Source organism: Salmo salar, chromosome ssa08, assembly GCF_905237065.1.
Source record: "Salmo salar chromosome ssa08, Ssal_v3.1, whole genome shotgun sequence".
Classification (NCBI taxonomy): domain Eukaryota; kingdom Metazoa; phylum Chordata; class Actinopteri; order Salmoniformes; family Salmonidae; genus Salmo; species Salmo salar.
Genome location: NC_059449.1, coordinates 13,014,245 through 13,029,083, shown reverse-complemented (window position 1 = coordinate 13,029,083; position 14,839 = coordinate 13,014,245). Strand labels below are relative to the sequence as shown.

The window sequence follows — 14,839 nt, the reverse complement described above, 5'->3', positions numbered from 1 at the left end:
AGTAGAGAACTAGCATCCACATTAGAGTAAACACACCGTTTGTAATGTGTACAAGCTGCTATTGATCTAATAAAAGGCTACAAATAGACATGATTCAAATAGGACTATATCTGAAAGCCCCATCTGGTTTCTTCTGCTTTACAAGCACACCTGCACTAATGTCGCTTTATCGGTTTATGTCTGATGCCATCATTTCCACAAGGTGGCTACTACAGAGAAGCTGACTGTTGAAGCTAGAAGGGTATGGAGTCCTTCACACACTGATGACTGTTTCAGAAATCTTCCTGAAATCCAACTAATTTGTGTGCTGAGCTGGGAGAAAGGCATCGTGTGGTGTGTGTGTGTGTGTGTGTGTGTGTGTGTGTGTGTGTGTGTGTGTGTGTGTCAGCAGGCCCACCTGCAGAAACATCTGCCTGGTCTGCTCACACTGCGGCACAAAGCCTGCTGCTGCTCTGGCTCAGATAAAGGACACACACACACACACACACACACACACACACACACACACACACACACACACACGTGTTCACACACTAACATATTTGTTCGTTCATACAGAAAGGTGTGCATTCATCATACTTTTCATACACATGTGCACTCACCCCACACAACCAACCGTTACACACAGGCGTGACCTTTGACTGCACACACACAGGATATGCCAGACAGTCATAAAAGTTCAATTGCAACTATAGTCCCCCAGCAGGTCCCAGTGCCCCAATCATATCATTTCATATCATCCCAGGTGACCATTCAGGAGTCTGCAGCAGACTATATCCAGGGAGATCTGGAAGCCACCTGAACTGGTCATCTAGACTAGTGCTGCTTTAGCTCAGTCTGGGCAGGCAAGGAAAGATGGAAGCCATTTCTGAAAGTCTCCCTCTATCGCCCTCTCTCTCACCCTCTGGCCATGTTAAATATACTGTAGTACAGTTCATTTAACCCACTACTGTAAATATTGATGCAGGATGAAAACTCTGTCTTTTCCACCACTGACGTGTACAGGTTTGGTTATTATGATTAAAAAAACAGGCTATAAGTGAATGTTTAATATCACCGTATTTATCCAGAATTCTAGATTTGAAAAGAGCAGGAAGACTACATTAGGCAGAGGTCATGTAATAATGTAGGTAATAAATCAGTGATACAGGTTTCAGTGTTCATGTAATAGCAAATCATATGACTTAAAAACACAATGTTATTTTTGTGGGAAATGTAGAAATGAATTTATGCAATTTTCATAAAAGTTCACATAAGAGGCACTTCTTTTCAACTGCGTAATGTACACAATGTCTTCCAAATTGCATATAAATAATGAACTGGATAGAGGCTTAGATGCATAGGAGAAGGTGTGTGCATCCAGTATGTAGATATTTCTGAATGTGTGTCTGTATTTATCGGGATGCTCCCGGTGGGCTGGTTAAATTGATGAGGTCTTGTTTCTCTGATTGTTGAGGTGCAGCTAAGGATGAATATTCAATGTGTTCAGAATAGGCTTTCTAGAAACCTCAGAGCGAAGGAGGAGACAATGTGTGTGGGTAGAGGGAGAGAGTGGTGTACACACACACACACACACACACACACACACACACACACACACACCCTGCAGCCGTGGGAGGAGAGAGCAACAGTGACAAACAGCTCTGGTGCTACAGAGGTGGCAGGAAATCTATCAAACTGGACAATAAAATTGCAATTGAGTTTCTCCAGCTTTTTTTTTTTATAGCAAATGCATGTATCTGGATGGCTAGTGCCCGCCGCACCTACCCAATTCAAAGACTGCATGGGACCCTCTGTGTGTGTATGTGTGTGGTGTGTGGTGTGTGGTGTGTGGTGTGTGGTGTGTGTGTGTGTGTGTGTGTGTGTGTGTGTGTGTGGTGCTGTTTTTAGATTAGTGCTGGGACACTGTAAACAGAGCTAGGCAGCAGGAGCATTAATCTTGTGCAATTATAGGAAAAGGGCAATTACCATCTGTCCAGTACTGAAGAGAATGATCAATTCCTCTACTCACTCGCACACTTTTTTGCACAGCGGCTGGTATGGCAGTGTAGTAAAGTGAAAGTACAGAACAGCGTGTGATTGTGGCCATGTGAAACGTGCTACATTAATACGCTCGGAGCGACACACAACCCTAAATACACAAGGTGTTATTTACAAATAAACAGTCACTTTGGGTTTGTTTTGTACTGCACAGGACTGATGTCAATTGGACAAGCCTAGGACTTTTAACATGGGTCTTCGCATCCGCTCCCAGCTAATTTAAAAGGGTAATGTTTCTGCAAAACTATTCTTTGATATACAATATATCAATAAATATGTGAAGAATCATTCATGGTGTGCTTTCAGGGGGAAAAGTAAATTTTTAAAGGTCTCGTGAATAAATAAGACTGTGTATTTACTGCTACAGTCTACGGTGTAGAAAGCAATATTCCTGATTTGACGTTTAAGCTTGTGTAAAACTCTGAAGTGAAATAGTCCCAATCATTTGTCTATGAACAGCTTTAGTACAAAATTGCAGCACAAAAAGTAAATGACTGAAAAATGACTGTCACGAGAAGCCACTTAAAGTCCAAGGCAAAAATGCAGAAAGGGCAGCAGAATAATTTGGAACAGTCTAGCCAGAATTGGCGGTGATGTCATTTTGTAGCTTTCTTTGGGTTTTTTCCCACATCTCCACAACTATATAATTTACTCAGCACTGTCCTTTGCAATGATATGAGAAATCCTTCAGTCAGATATGATAGTGGATACACAAAGTAATTTTTTCGCATACAACCTTTAGGTTGGATACACACGGACAGGGTTGAGGTGGGGTACGTAAATGTTGAGGTCGAGAGCTTTTGGTCTAGCAAATACTGTGCAACCAAGCCAACCAACTCCAGTCCTGAGGAGGAGAGAGGCAGAGCCAAATGGTGTAACTGTGCCCCCTAGTGGCCTTTATCCATCCCTACATCCTCAGAACTCAGACATCCACCTCAACACAAAAATAGCCTAGTTTCCCTCAACCAACCTCCAATCTGCCAAGCTTTATAAACCATCCACACCACAATCCGACGCCGACCAAATTACTTCACTGCCTTGGAACCTGGCTCTGTAATCCAATATCAACAATTCATTTTTAAACAGCCTTTTTTTTTAAATTGAGTTTCTGAAATAAGAAGAGCCGGTAGTTTATGTTTAACTAAAGAGTGGGAAACTCAATACAGAAATAAATGACTAGAAGGGATGGAAGAGGAAAAATAACTGATTCCATTAAGCCAGCACACTGCCGTTTTCACATCATAATCAGCACAAGATTTCCACCAGGCTGGATCTGATGGGCACCGAGAGAGAGGCACTTCTCTGTTAGTCAGTCACTATTCATCTATGAGTGGGTCATTGAGGCTAGGAGGGACCTTTGGACATTTCCTCTGAGACTGTTATTATGTCAGGATCAAACTTAAACAAGGAAGCCCCTGACTGGTTGGACAGAGACTTGAGATAGACCTTGACGGCTGAGCGGCCTGGAGAAGCTGAGGTAGGAGAAAGGGCAGCGAGGTGAGTGGAGTCTAATTTCAGAGTGCTAAAGAAAGAGAGAGAAAGTAAGAGGAGAGTGAATGAGAGTGTGAGTGTGTGTGTGTGTGTGTGTGTGTGTGTGTTCACAAAATAATGAAAAAGAGAAAAGGACGTAGCTAAAAAGAGAAAGAGAGAACAAATAGATTGGAAGAGCAAGAGAAAGAGTTGGCAATCCACAGACGCACAGAAACCCATCCAGAAGCCCTGCGTCTCTCCGTGAGACAGAGTTTGGTTGACCGTCTGACGGGGTTAATGAGCTCTCTGACCTTGGAGTGGGTGATGGACAGGGTGTCCACCCACACGCGCCAGCCGCCCCACTCGTACTTGATGGCGTGGTAGAGCAGGATGCGGAAGATGGCGTACACCATCTCAGTGACCTTCTGCTCCTCGCTGCTCTTGGGGTTGATGAAGCACAGAGAGAGCATCCAATCCTGCCACACCGAGCACTGCAGCAGGCTCCTGACAGACACACACAAACACACACAGATATGAGCGCTCCGAAGACTCAGTACTGTATGTGAGCGCATACACACAAACATAACACAAACATTTGCAAACAATTCTACATACACAGCACACTCATGTAGTGTACAGATATACACGATCACACATCTTCAAAACATCCTGTACTCTGAGCATATGAAGGACAAAGCTTGTTGGCCTCACTGCAGTGAAGCCCCAGCATGGCGCCAGCATGAGGAACTGGGAGATGTAATCGGACAGGGGATGTATGCCAGGATTACATGTACTGAACTCAACCAGAGGGCTGTACTGAAGTGATATTGGTGCAGACCTGGGTTCAAATAGTATTTGTTTCCTTTCAAATACTCCCTAGAGTGGACTGATTGAGCTTGTCTGGCGCAACTGAACCAATGGAATAGTCGCAAAACTGCAAAGCTCCGCCCACCTGGCACTCCAGGCGGGCTCAAGCAACCCCTCAAAGTATTTGAATGATTTCAAATACTATTTGAACCCAGTTCTTGTTTAGTGGTAGTCTATTGTAGTGTAGTCCACTCCAGGGCTGAGTCGTTCCTTACCTCCTGTTATATATGTTGTTATTGAACAGTTTGATCATGTCTGACAGGAAGACCCTGTTGTAGTGTACTATGTAGTGTACTAGAATGTGGTGTACTTGGTAGTATACTCCAGGGCTGAGACGTTCCTTACCTCCTGTTATCTTTGCTGTTATTGAACAGTTTGATCATGTCTGACAGGAAGACCCTGCGCACCTCCATGCTCTCTGGGGAGAGGGGAGAGTTCTTCAGCAGGGCAGCGATCACCTTCAGGACCTCTGTCAAAACACAGGAAAACACGTTCTGTTAATGCCCCGTTACAGTGTCTGACACGGTTTAGTACACACAGACGCCCTACTTTCCCTGCAGGGTTTCTGACTCGGGTCGTACAGAACAGACGGTCAGCAGAGGAATGCAGAGAGCAGACTGTTGTCTGTCATAGTAGCATATCTTCATTAAAATAAGGAGTTTTTAATACTGATTCCCCAAATAAGAAGTGATTAAGCAAGGGACAGAATCCGAGAATTCATTTAAATAAATGAATCAATTGAAATAAATTCTGATTGTTTTGAAAGTAGTATGACATGCAACAATACTGATTTTAAAACATTTAAAAATATCCTAATATTGATACTGAATAATACCATTTTGCTCCCTTATGAGTGATTCAAATGGTATATCCTATATAGCAAAGAAATAAGGGATTTTTGAACACACTTTCCATGAATCAAATCAACTGCAGAGGGAGTAAGAGTCAGAACACAATTCAACAACACAATCAGACAATTCATCTCAACATGTGTGAATCATTGTGTCACAAGCCACCTTGATTTGACTGTCAGCAAACACCTCAACATCTATGTGGTGGAAACAATCAAACAAACTTTGCTATTGTTTCAACTCAGAGATGTGTGTGTGTGTGTGTGTGTGTGTGTGTGTGTGTGTGTTTGTTTGTGTACCACGCCTGCCAAAGTCCTCTGCAGGCTTCCTGGAACCCTTTCTTTGGTTAACCTAAAGAGACTGGCTGTTTAGATGAATTATATAGACTATGTCAGTGTCCATTTAGCTTGAGTCAGGAAGGGGGGTTTATGATTTCACTTTGTCGTCTTGGACCTTGGTGGTAACCGATGGTAACCAACAAGGACCCCTCGCAGCCCAGAGGTTTCTTGTTTCTATACGCCTTAGTCAATCAAATTGTGAATCACTGAACTCTCACTGCCAGAAAATTACCTCTGCATGTTACTGGGGGATGGAGGGATGTGAGTATGGGGTCTTTTTCCCCCCATTTGGTCTTGGGTTCTTTCCATGGAGTTAATTTAAGGGAAACAGTACTTCCTTAGTTTGTTTGATTCGCTCTGACGTTACTAAAGACTGCAGTCAGGCCCATTTTGAGGCTTCAGAGCAGATAACATCAAGAAGAGAACGCAGGCAGCTACAGTAAAGGAGAAACAGACTTCATGGTGCTCCCATGGCTCAGAACTCCCATAAAGTGGGTTCAGTTCACATGCAAAAAGCACATAGGACTGTCTCTATGTATTTTACGCAGCACACGACTGGATGCCTTTACCACAATAAAGGGCCTATGCTAATCAATGTGTGACTATGAGATGTGTAACACACACACACGGAGCTTAATTGTACGATTAGAGCAGGGTTAAAGTAAACCTCGGTTGTGATTTCAGCCTGACTCTGTTTTTCCCCCCTCTCCGCCACAGCTGGGGAAGTTGATTCTCCCACATATGAAAAGGTTTTGAGAGCTGGCATGTGAAATTAGAGGTAAGTAATGGTCTGAAAATACTAGACTAGGACAGGATGAGACAAGTACATTGATCAAAGCAATGAGGTTGCTATGAGCTTGTTACGTTGCATCATACAGAAACTAAGCATGAACGTTTTCCCTCTTAATGAGGCATGTATATAGAAATATGCCACCGGTAGTAAAGGGAAATAGCTACATCTCTGGGAGTATTACTTTAAATTACTGTATGTGTACATTATCAGAATATTAAAAAGATAAACATCAAATGAGAACCCCTTTGCAGAAGACAGGGTCATAATTCAAACATAATTTTAAATGTTTCTAATTGCCAAGAAAAACAGTAAAATGGTCTGTGAGCTACATTTTGAATGATAGATTCCTGTTCCTCTAAACTCTTATTAGAAATACCACATAATGCAACAGCATATCATCTTGATGAAATATTAAGTTGCCACGTAAGCTTGTTGCGTCCTTTCCCGGATGGACCAAATACCTACTTTTGAAAAATGACAGTTGAGTTTCAAAACTAGGAAAAGGCTTCTTATTAACATTATGTATAATGCCGCAGGGCCTGGTGTTGACTTCATGAGGTCTTTAACGACACACTCATTTTATTCAGTTCCACTTCAGCTGTTGTGTGAATGTCAGCTGAATAAAACTGATAGTTCTTTAATTTGCTAGTGAAACGTTATTAAAAAATATATACTATCACAATATAATTTCATTACGTAGCTTTTTTTCTCTCAATAGCTACTCTTTTTATAATTTTTTCCAAAAAATGATTGACTTAAAATGTACCAGCTGAATCTTATAGCCCAACACGACCACCATTAGTCTAATCGTATATTATAACATACCGTTTGAGTAGTATAGTTTTGTAGCCTCAATTTATGCTCCACATTTGTTGGTCAGTATATAACACTGGCACTGGCCGTAAGGGAGAGGAGGCTCTCTATGTCTGGTCAAGCATGCAGCGGTAGGTAAAGGTGATTTATTTAGCGGTGGGGTGCCGAGGGGTGACTCACGCGGGTTGACAATCTTCACATTGGAGTCGGGGTCCGGATGCTGTTTATGGATCACTTGAGTGCAGATCTGCTCGGTCAGGATCTACAGAGAAGGAGAGAGAGAAAGAAGAGACGCGGGGAGAAAAGAAAAGGAGAGGGAGAAATAGAGGAGAGACATAAATACTTTTATGTGAATCTATAGCTCATAGTAACAGCACCAAGAAGTACATGAGTTCCATATTGCAATTCCAGAGTCACACGTATTCAGTTCAACCAGCATCTACACAGAAAAGGGAGAAATAACATTTACATAAATACTTTTCTGCATCTATAGCTTATACTAACAGCACCAGGGAAGAGGTACATTGGGCCATAGTGAACACATACGAACATATGTGGATTTCTATAAGTCTTTACAGAAGAAATAGGTAACAAGAATCAGTGCCGAATCGAATAGACAGCAATATCTCACAGCAACAGCAGAGGAGGAATACATGAAATTCCCCCAGTGTCTCCTGACAAGCCCATATATTTCTGTGTGTCAAAATACGTCATTTACAAGGTCAGATACAACCAGTCCATGATTCCTGTGGAGTTTAATATAGTGTGCATTAATGTCCATTAGAAGTCTTGGTATGCCATTATAACATAGATACATTAACATAAATGCCCATCATTTGAGTTAAGTTATTACCAATGGGTAATAATAGAACATCATGCTTCAAAATGGACTGCAATGTTTTCAGCAGGGATAAGCTATTTAGGTCCAGACAGAAGGAGAATCGCTAGAGCTGACGCTAGCCACAGGAAAACTAGAGTTTAACTACACGTTCTATACAACTTAATCAAACAAACTATAAAAAGCATTAAATAATTCAGAAAACACACTTCTAATCTAAATAATGTATACTCAGAATTAATTCATGTGTAATCAGTGCATGTATAATTGAACTAATACAGTGATGGAAATCATCAGCCAATGCAAATACAAAATGGAGGGCAGTTAGTATTAGGATTTATAGGGGAGGCAAAGAGAAAATAGCTTCGTATGTCAACTAGTACATTTTCTTATAGACTCTCCTACACATACACGGCAAGGAAGAGACGAGAGAGGGACTAACTGACCTCGAAGAGCACGTTGTAGGTTGTCATGCTGAACTGGTTGGAGTGGAGCATCAGTCGCTCGTTGAGCAGGGAGAAGAGGCCGTGACCCAGCATGACCTCTGACTTCCTCCTGGAACAAAGGTCAAGGGTCAAATGGTCAGTGAGTATCCATTGACATTTGGTACCAGCGCATTGATCACTGTATCCACACAGTGTATCAGTGTATCGTGTTGCACTTAATTACATGCAAACATTTTAACTAGACAGTTAACTATAAATTCACAAAAGCGTTACTTGGCACCATTGTATGGTATAGCAAGTAATGTTTCCAAAATGGTGGGCAGTACATATTCCATTTTGGGTTGTCGGTTGAGGACAGACAAGGAAAATTCCCGAAGCCATAGGGTGAGTCACGGACTATGAATGTTTGTGAACCACCGCTTGTGTAAGCTTACCAGTGCTTCAGAACACAGTTGAAAGACATGAAAAAAAGCACCCCTGCAGAGGCCTGTCAGAACCCTTCAAAGACAAGTATCCCTCAGAGCTTTCATCTCCGAGTATCATTCATCTGTACATATTCTGGGATGATAAAGCTAGTAGAGTCAGACAGCAAAGAGTCTGACTGTCTAAGACTTTTTCACTAAGGCCCCCCTTCCAGCATTAGGGAACATCCTCTGAACATGCACGCATGCCCCAGGTCTATTTCTAAGGGCACAAGCACTGTTTATGACAAACTGTTCCGTCACCTCTTGTTGGCGGAGAGAAAATGTCGCAAACTTAAAGCGTATTTCCTGCAATTTAACTTTTTTTTTTTTTTTTTTCTCATTGGGTGCAGAGCAAATGTTGCAGTTTTAAAGCATGCCTAATGTGTATTCACGTGATATTTTTGTTACTCAAACATTACAACAAAATCTAAGGGATAAAAACCCTAGCTAAAAAAATTACCTGACACGGACTATCTGGACATTTCTGACAAATTGTAAATAGCTCTCTAAGGTATGCAGTGACTGACATGACAAGAGGAACTACTGATGCACTACCCCATTTAGAAATGTCACCTTGTGCGTTCTACGATCGCAGCTTTCAAGAGTAAGTTTAGTGAAGAAATGTTTCTTTTTGGGGGGGATGGGGCTAGGGATGGGGCTAGGGATGGGGATGAGGCTGGGGATGAGGCTGGGGAATAAGCACTACCACTGATCAAAACGTTGGGAGATCCAAAAGGAATCAGTAGAATTGGAAATAGAGCCTCAATGAGACCTGCACTGTATTTCATCCTGGGTTGTTTTCTTTCGACTCCGACATCTTAATTGTTCGCTGAACCAAAGGAGGCGTACGAGTGGCTAATTTGTTATCTAAAACACTTCTACACAACTAGAGGCAATTTACTCTCCAGAGAGAGAGAAATAGAAAGGGCTTTAATACCAGCTATTCATTTTACTACAGTACGCAGGCTGAACGAGGATTAGATATCGACCTCCACCTGAATGAGACTCTTTTCTCTGTAGATACTCATCTCCATGATGGGATTTGGCTCTTAGAAATATACAACTGAGGAGAGGCCATTTTGAATTGAAAACCCTTTTGGCTGCCTAAAGGTAAATGACTATAGAATAGGAATAACCACATCAATGACTGAGTCTAACTGAGTCCTCCTTTAATCTGGAACAAATATACTTTTAATGTCCAAGGCAGAATTGAGTGCTTTTGTGTGATCAAGCGTACAGACAATTGTTAATAATATACTACAGACAAGAGTACAAGGTAAGTGACAGCAACATATTAGAGTTCTTACTTAGCGGGCAAGTGTTTGAGGAAGTAGCCCAAGACTTTGAGTGCCTGAACTCTGATTCCTTCACTGTTGGAAGCCAGCAGCTTGTAAATGGCCCTGTACAGAAACAAAGAAAAACACATGAATAACAAATGTCACATATTTAAGCAAATTTAAACAGTATCTCAAATTATAAAACCTAAAAGAGTGTATCAGAACCAAACAGAATCACTTCATGACAGATTATATCTGAACCTACTATACAGTTGTATAGGACATCTACTTTGGTCGTAAAATAGAGGTGGTTGGAGCCTTTATTAGTGGCTAGTAAAATGAGAAGTCACCCAAAATGTGCGTCAGACAAAGATTTTCAGAAGCCTTTAAAGTGGGCCTATATCAGACACCAGCCCAGACATGCTTGGTTGATACACTACATTTAACCCCGTGACAGAGAATGCAAACAGGGTGACTAAATAAGCCAGATAAATCTTGTGTGCCGTCGTCGCTGAATGTCAATAGTCCTGCAGATGAAGGATCAAATGAAGCCAGTAAACCATCTTTATTGGCCTCAGTGTCATCTGGCTTCATTTTGGCTTCATGAAACACAAACAGAACCACAAGGGCGCCTCTGAAATGGCACCCTAGTCCCTTTATAGCCTCTGGTTAAAAGTAGTGCACTATTATACAGGAAATAGGGTACCGTCTCTGGCACTACAAATGTAACGCGGTACCATTTCGAAGGCACACACAAAGTAGGCTAACATCACAACGATCTTGTTCTCAGAGGCCGCAGGGCCTGCGGTGGAGTACGCGCCACCCGTTGCCATGGGAGATGACGTTATAGTTACAGTATCGTCATAGAAGTCAAATGACTAGAACGGGGCATTCCCATTGAAGTTCTACGATGGGTGGTGGGTCATTCTGTTCCTGAAGCTCACCGTACTCCGTTGCGCTGATCAAAGGCCTGCACCATGGAGCCGTGATGCTCCGACATCAGAGCCACCAGCAGCTGAAGCACATCCATTAGATTGTCGTCCTGGGAAAATAAATAAAGTTGTACTGAATTGAATGAATCAGATGAGGGAGGAGGCCCTGTTGTTAGCATTATTAGCAGTATGATAAATAGTGTGTGCGCGCGCGTGCGCTAATGGGCTCGCAATTAGCATGGCCTTTCACTGCGGAGTCATGCAACCCAACGAGAGATGAATGGTGTGGCTCGTGGGTGTGCTGTTACACCATGTATCATCATGAAGCAGACACCAAAACACACCCTACTGTACAGACACCCACATGGATGCAGAGTAAGTGCAATAATTAATACTGTTTATTTTCGGCACTAATTATTGATTAATTGGTGACACACAACATCAAAGATCAAACCAGTGCACCGTTTCCATCTTGATTAGTAATGGTCGCTACGGAAACAGATCATTAGTGATTGATAACAAATGTTGATGGAATGAATAATAGACGGAAACAACGGAATCATCTGATGAATGAACAATCCATAGAAGACTGTAGAACTCCTGAAGGAGAGCGGTTAATCCCCTTGTTCCTGCAGGGATTATTCCTGCTTGTTTTACAGCACCATTATTTCTCTATGCATCACTGCAGTGTAAACACAGAGGCTTCTGTGAGGGAAGGCTTGGTGAAACTTGGCAACGGTTAAAAAGAGCCTGGTCGTTTCCCCGGCCTAGTGTGATTGGTCTGTCTATCTATAGCAGAGAGGAGAGAGGGTCTGGGAGGCCGGAGCTGTTGGCTTAGAGTGCCACCTAGTGGGCAGTTTTATACCTCAAACTGTAAAGGAGCATCGAGTTAGGACGAACAGGAATTACTGGAGAGTGGATACTACATGGTGGAGCTGCATACTCACAACACAAATGGGTTTTTTGCTGGTTTTTTTACACAATAAAGTATCTATAGTATAAAAGTAGTGCACTGTATAGGACATGATATTTTGAATGATGTTGTAGTTGTAACCTCATGCATGGTGAGCAGGTAGTTGAGAATACTCTGAAGCTCATCTTCCTTCACTCCGTAATCCTGAAAATAGATCGTACAGAATATAAATCAAACTCTTCACCGATCATAGTTATTGTAGATTAACATTAGGTGTAAAAAGACTAAATATATATATTATTTTGAATATCAAACGAGATTCTCATTATATACACTATATCCACTAACCTTCATTATGAGTTGCTTCACAAACAGCAGCAGAAAAGCTCTGAGAGAGTGGATCTCCTTCTGATTGGGTCTCGGACCGTCTACACGCACGCACGCACGCAGACACACGCACGCAGACACACGCACGCAGACACACGCACGCAGACACACGCACGCAGACACACACACGCAGACACACACACGCAGACACACACACGCAGACACACACACGCAGACACACACACGCAGACACACACACGCAGGGACAAAATCATTAGAGAGGTCTGTTTTCAAAAGGATGTTATTTAGGACGCGATGCAGAGTGCACAGCTGTAGGTAGACAATACAACATGTTTATTCTAGGTTTAGCAGACAACATAGAGGTACAACAATGACAGGAAAGCACATTCTGCAGGGGACACAAAGGACTGGATGATGGACCCAGTTTCAGACAGTAAAAGTAGCGTGCTGCTCAACTTCCATGGCAACACTACAGCAACACTGGTCTGGGGGAGGAGAGGTATCGGTCTGTATCGGTGTGTGTAGAATAGTGTGTGTTAGTGGAAATATGCGGTGTGTGTGGAGTGCGGTGTGTGTGTGTGTGTGTGTGTGTGTGGGGAGGCATGTGTGTGCTCTCTTACCGAGGCCCTTGGGCGTGACTCCGCTGCGGTCCTGGGGGTTGACGACCCAGTAGTAGTACTTGAGCGTGTGCATGACCTGCAGTACCGTGCCCACCCTGCGGATGGCGTTGTAGATGGTCACCGTGCTGATGAACTCGGTGGACAGGTAGGTGTACAACGCCAACTGCACCTGGGGGGGTGAATGCGCGCGCGCTCACACGTAAGGACACACACACACTCAACTAACCGGTGCCTAGCCTCGCTATTGTTATTTTACTACAGCTCTTTAATTATTTGTTACTTTATATATTATTATTATCATCATTTTTACTTAACACTTATTTTTGTTAATACTGCATTGTTGGTTAAGGGCTAGTAAAGTAAGTATTTCACTGTAAGGTTGACACCTCTTGTATTCGGCGCATGTGACAAACAACATTTGAATTGATTTGACTTGAAAAACCCAGCATGAGGTGAGGGAGAAATAAAATCCAATAGCCTAACGTACTGAACTGGTGGGCTGTCGCTCTCATGTACGGGAGGAGAGATACAAGGACTAGAGTATGAAAGGGTGATGGTGGGATGGACAGAGGTGGGTGGGTGGATGGATGGGTGTGTGTGTGTGTGTGCCTGTCTACACGTCACATGTGTCTGTGCATGTGTGTGTGTGCCTTCATGTGCCTACCTGCTTGCACAACTGTGTCCTTGACTGTGTGTCACCGTGACTGTGTGTGTCACCGTGCATGCGTCTACCTGCCTGCACATGTGTGTTCCTGTGCCAGTACCTCTCCTCTCTTACCTTGGCAGGGGCATGGATCCAGATGGCAGGGTTGAACAGGATGTGGTCACACAGCTGCTTGAGCAGCAGGACGCCGTTCTGCAGGTTGCTGAGGTAACGGGCGAAGGCCAGCACGATGTCCAGCACGGACCGAGTCACATGCACCTTGGAAGACTACAGAGGAGGAAGGAGGAAGGGAGGGAGCAGAGGACACCCATAGAGAGAAAGGTGAATCAGGTTAACTCTCTGTCTAACAAGCCCACTGTCAGCTGTAACCTCTAAATGCAGCTAAGGGGGGGAAATCAATTAGGGCCTTAGATGTAAATAGACTTTTAGAGTCACCTATATACCTGACCACACACACATGGTCACAATCAACAAGCTACCAGATGTAGGTGCGTTTAGCACTGGTCTCAGAACAGACAAATGCAGTATGGAATTGGAGGGCACAGCACTGAGGCTGAAGGACAAAGCTCAATATCTGCTCCTCTCTGATGTAATGGACAGAGTGCTGGGAAATCATATTATCCACCTTTCAATTTCAGCACAGAACAGCAATTAGGACAGACGAGAGGAAGATTGCAGAGTGTGAATGTGTCTCTGGCGAGGAGGGTGGTGTGTGTCACGTCTCTCACCTTCTCCAGAGTGTAACCGATGACCAGGAAGCCCTTGCAGGCCAGGACCTGCTCTTGCATAGCCACAGAGTTCTTCAGCAGCTCCATCACAAAGGACAGCAAGGTGCAACTGGGGGGGGGAGAGAGAGAGAGAGAGAGCGAGAGAGAGTGGTTAGCTGCTGAGTAAGACTTGCCCCAGACAGGGTATATCCTATAGCTATTGTCTAAGATAATGAGGGTGTCACCATTCTACCATTCTGCTGTGAGAACACAATCTATGCAACACCTTCCCCTTGAGGGCAGACCAAAGCCACAAAGCCATGATTGGGAACATTACTCAAGGACTAGGGGCACTAATATTCACAACTGGTATCCAGGTTTAGTGAGTAGGACAAGACAACATTATGCATGCCATTTGCGCTGCCATCATGCATGGTTGAATCCATTGAATTAACAAA

The 14,839-nt window shown here is 43.2% G+C and overlaps 1 protein-coding gene across 5 annotated transcripts in view; it reads right to left on the bottom strand.

Moving 5' to 3' along the window:
* Positions 1–14,839, bottom strand: part of LOC106610178 (lipopolysaccharide-responsive and beige-like anchor protein) — a 308,280-nt gene that overhangs the window by 221,452 nt on the left and 71,989 nt on the right. For all 5 annotated transcript variants that reach the window (XM_045722739.1, XM_045722741.1, XM_045722742.1 and 2 more), the window contains exons 12-22: positions 14,403–14,511; positions 13,789–13,941; positions 13,011–13,179; positions 12,391–12,470; positions 12,184–12,246; positions 11,142–11,239; positions 10,228–10,320; positions 8,457–8,565; positions 7,353–7,434; positions 4,723–4,846; positions 3,822–4,014 (exon numbers count right to left, since the gene is read on the bottom strand). In XM_045722739.1, coding sequence (XP_045578695.1) covers positions 3,822–4,014; positions 4,723–4,846; positions 7,353–7,434; positions 8,457–8,565; positions 10,228–10,320; positions 11,142–11,239; positions 12,184–12,246; positions 12,391–12,470; positions 13,011–13,179; positions 13,789–13,941; positions 14,403–14,511 — 1,273 coding nt within the window. The remainder of the gene's footprint in view (positions 1–3,821; positions 4,015–4,722; positions 4,847–7,352; positions 7,435–8,456; positions 8,566–10,227; positions 10,321–11,141; positions 11,240–12,183; positions 12,247–12,390; positions 12,471–13,010; positions 13,180–13,788; positions 13,942–14,402; positions 14,512–14,839) is intronic.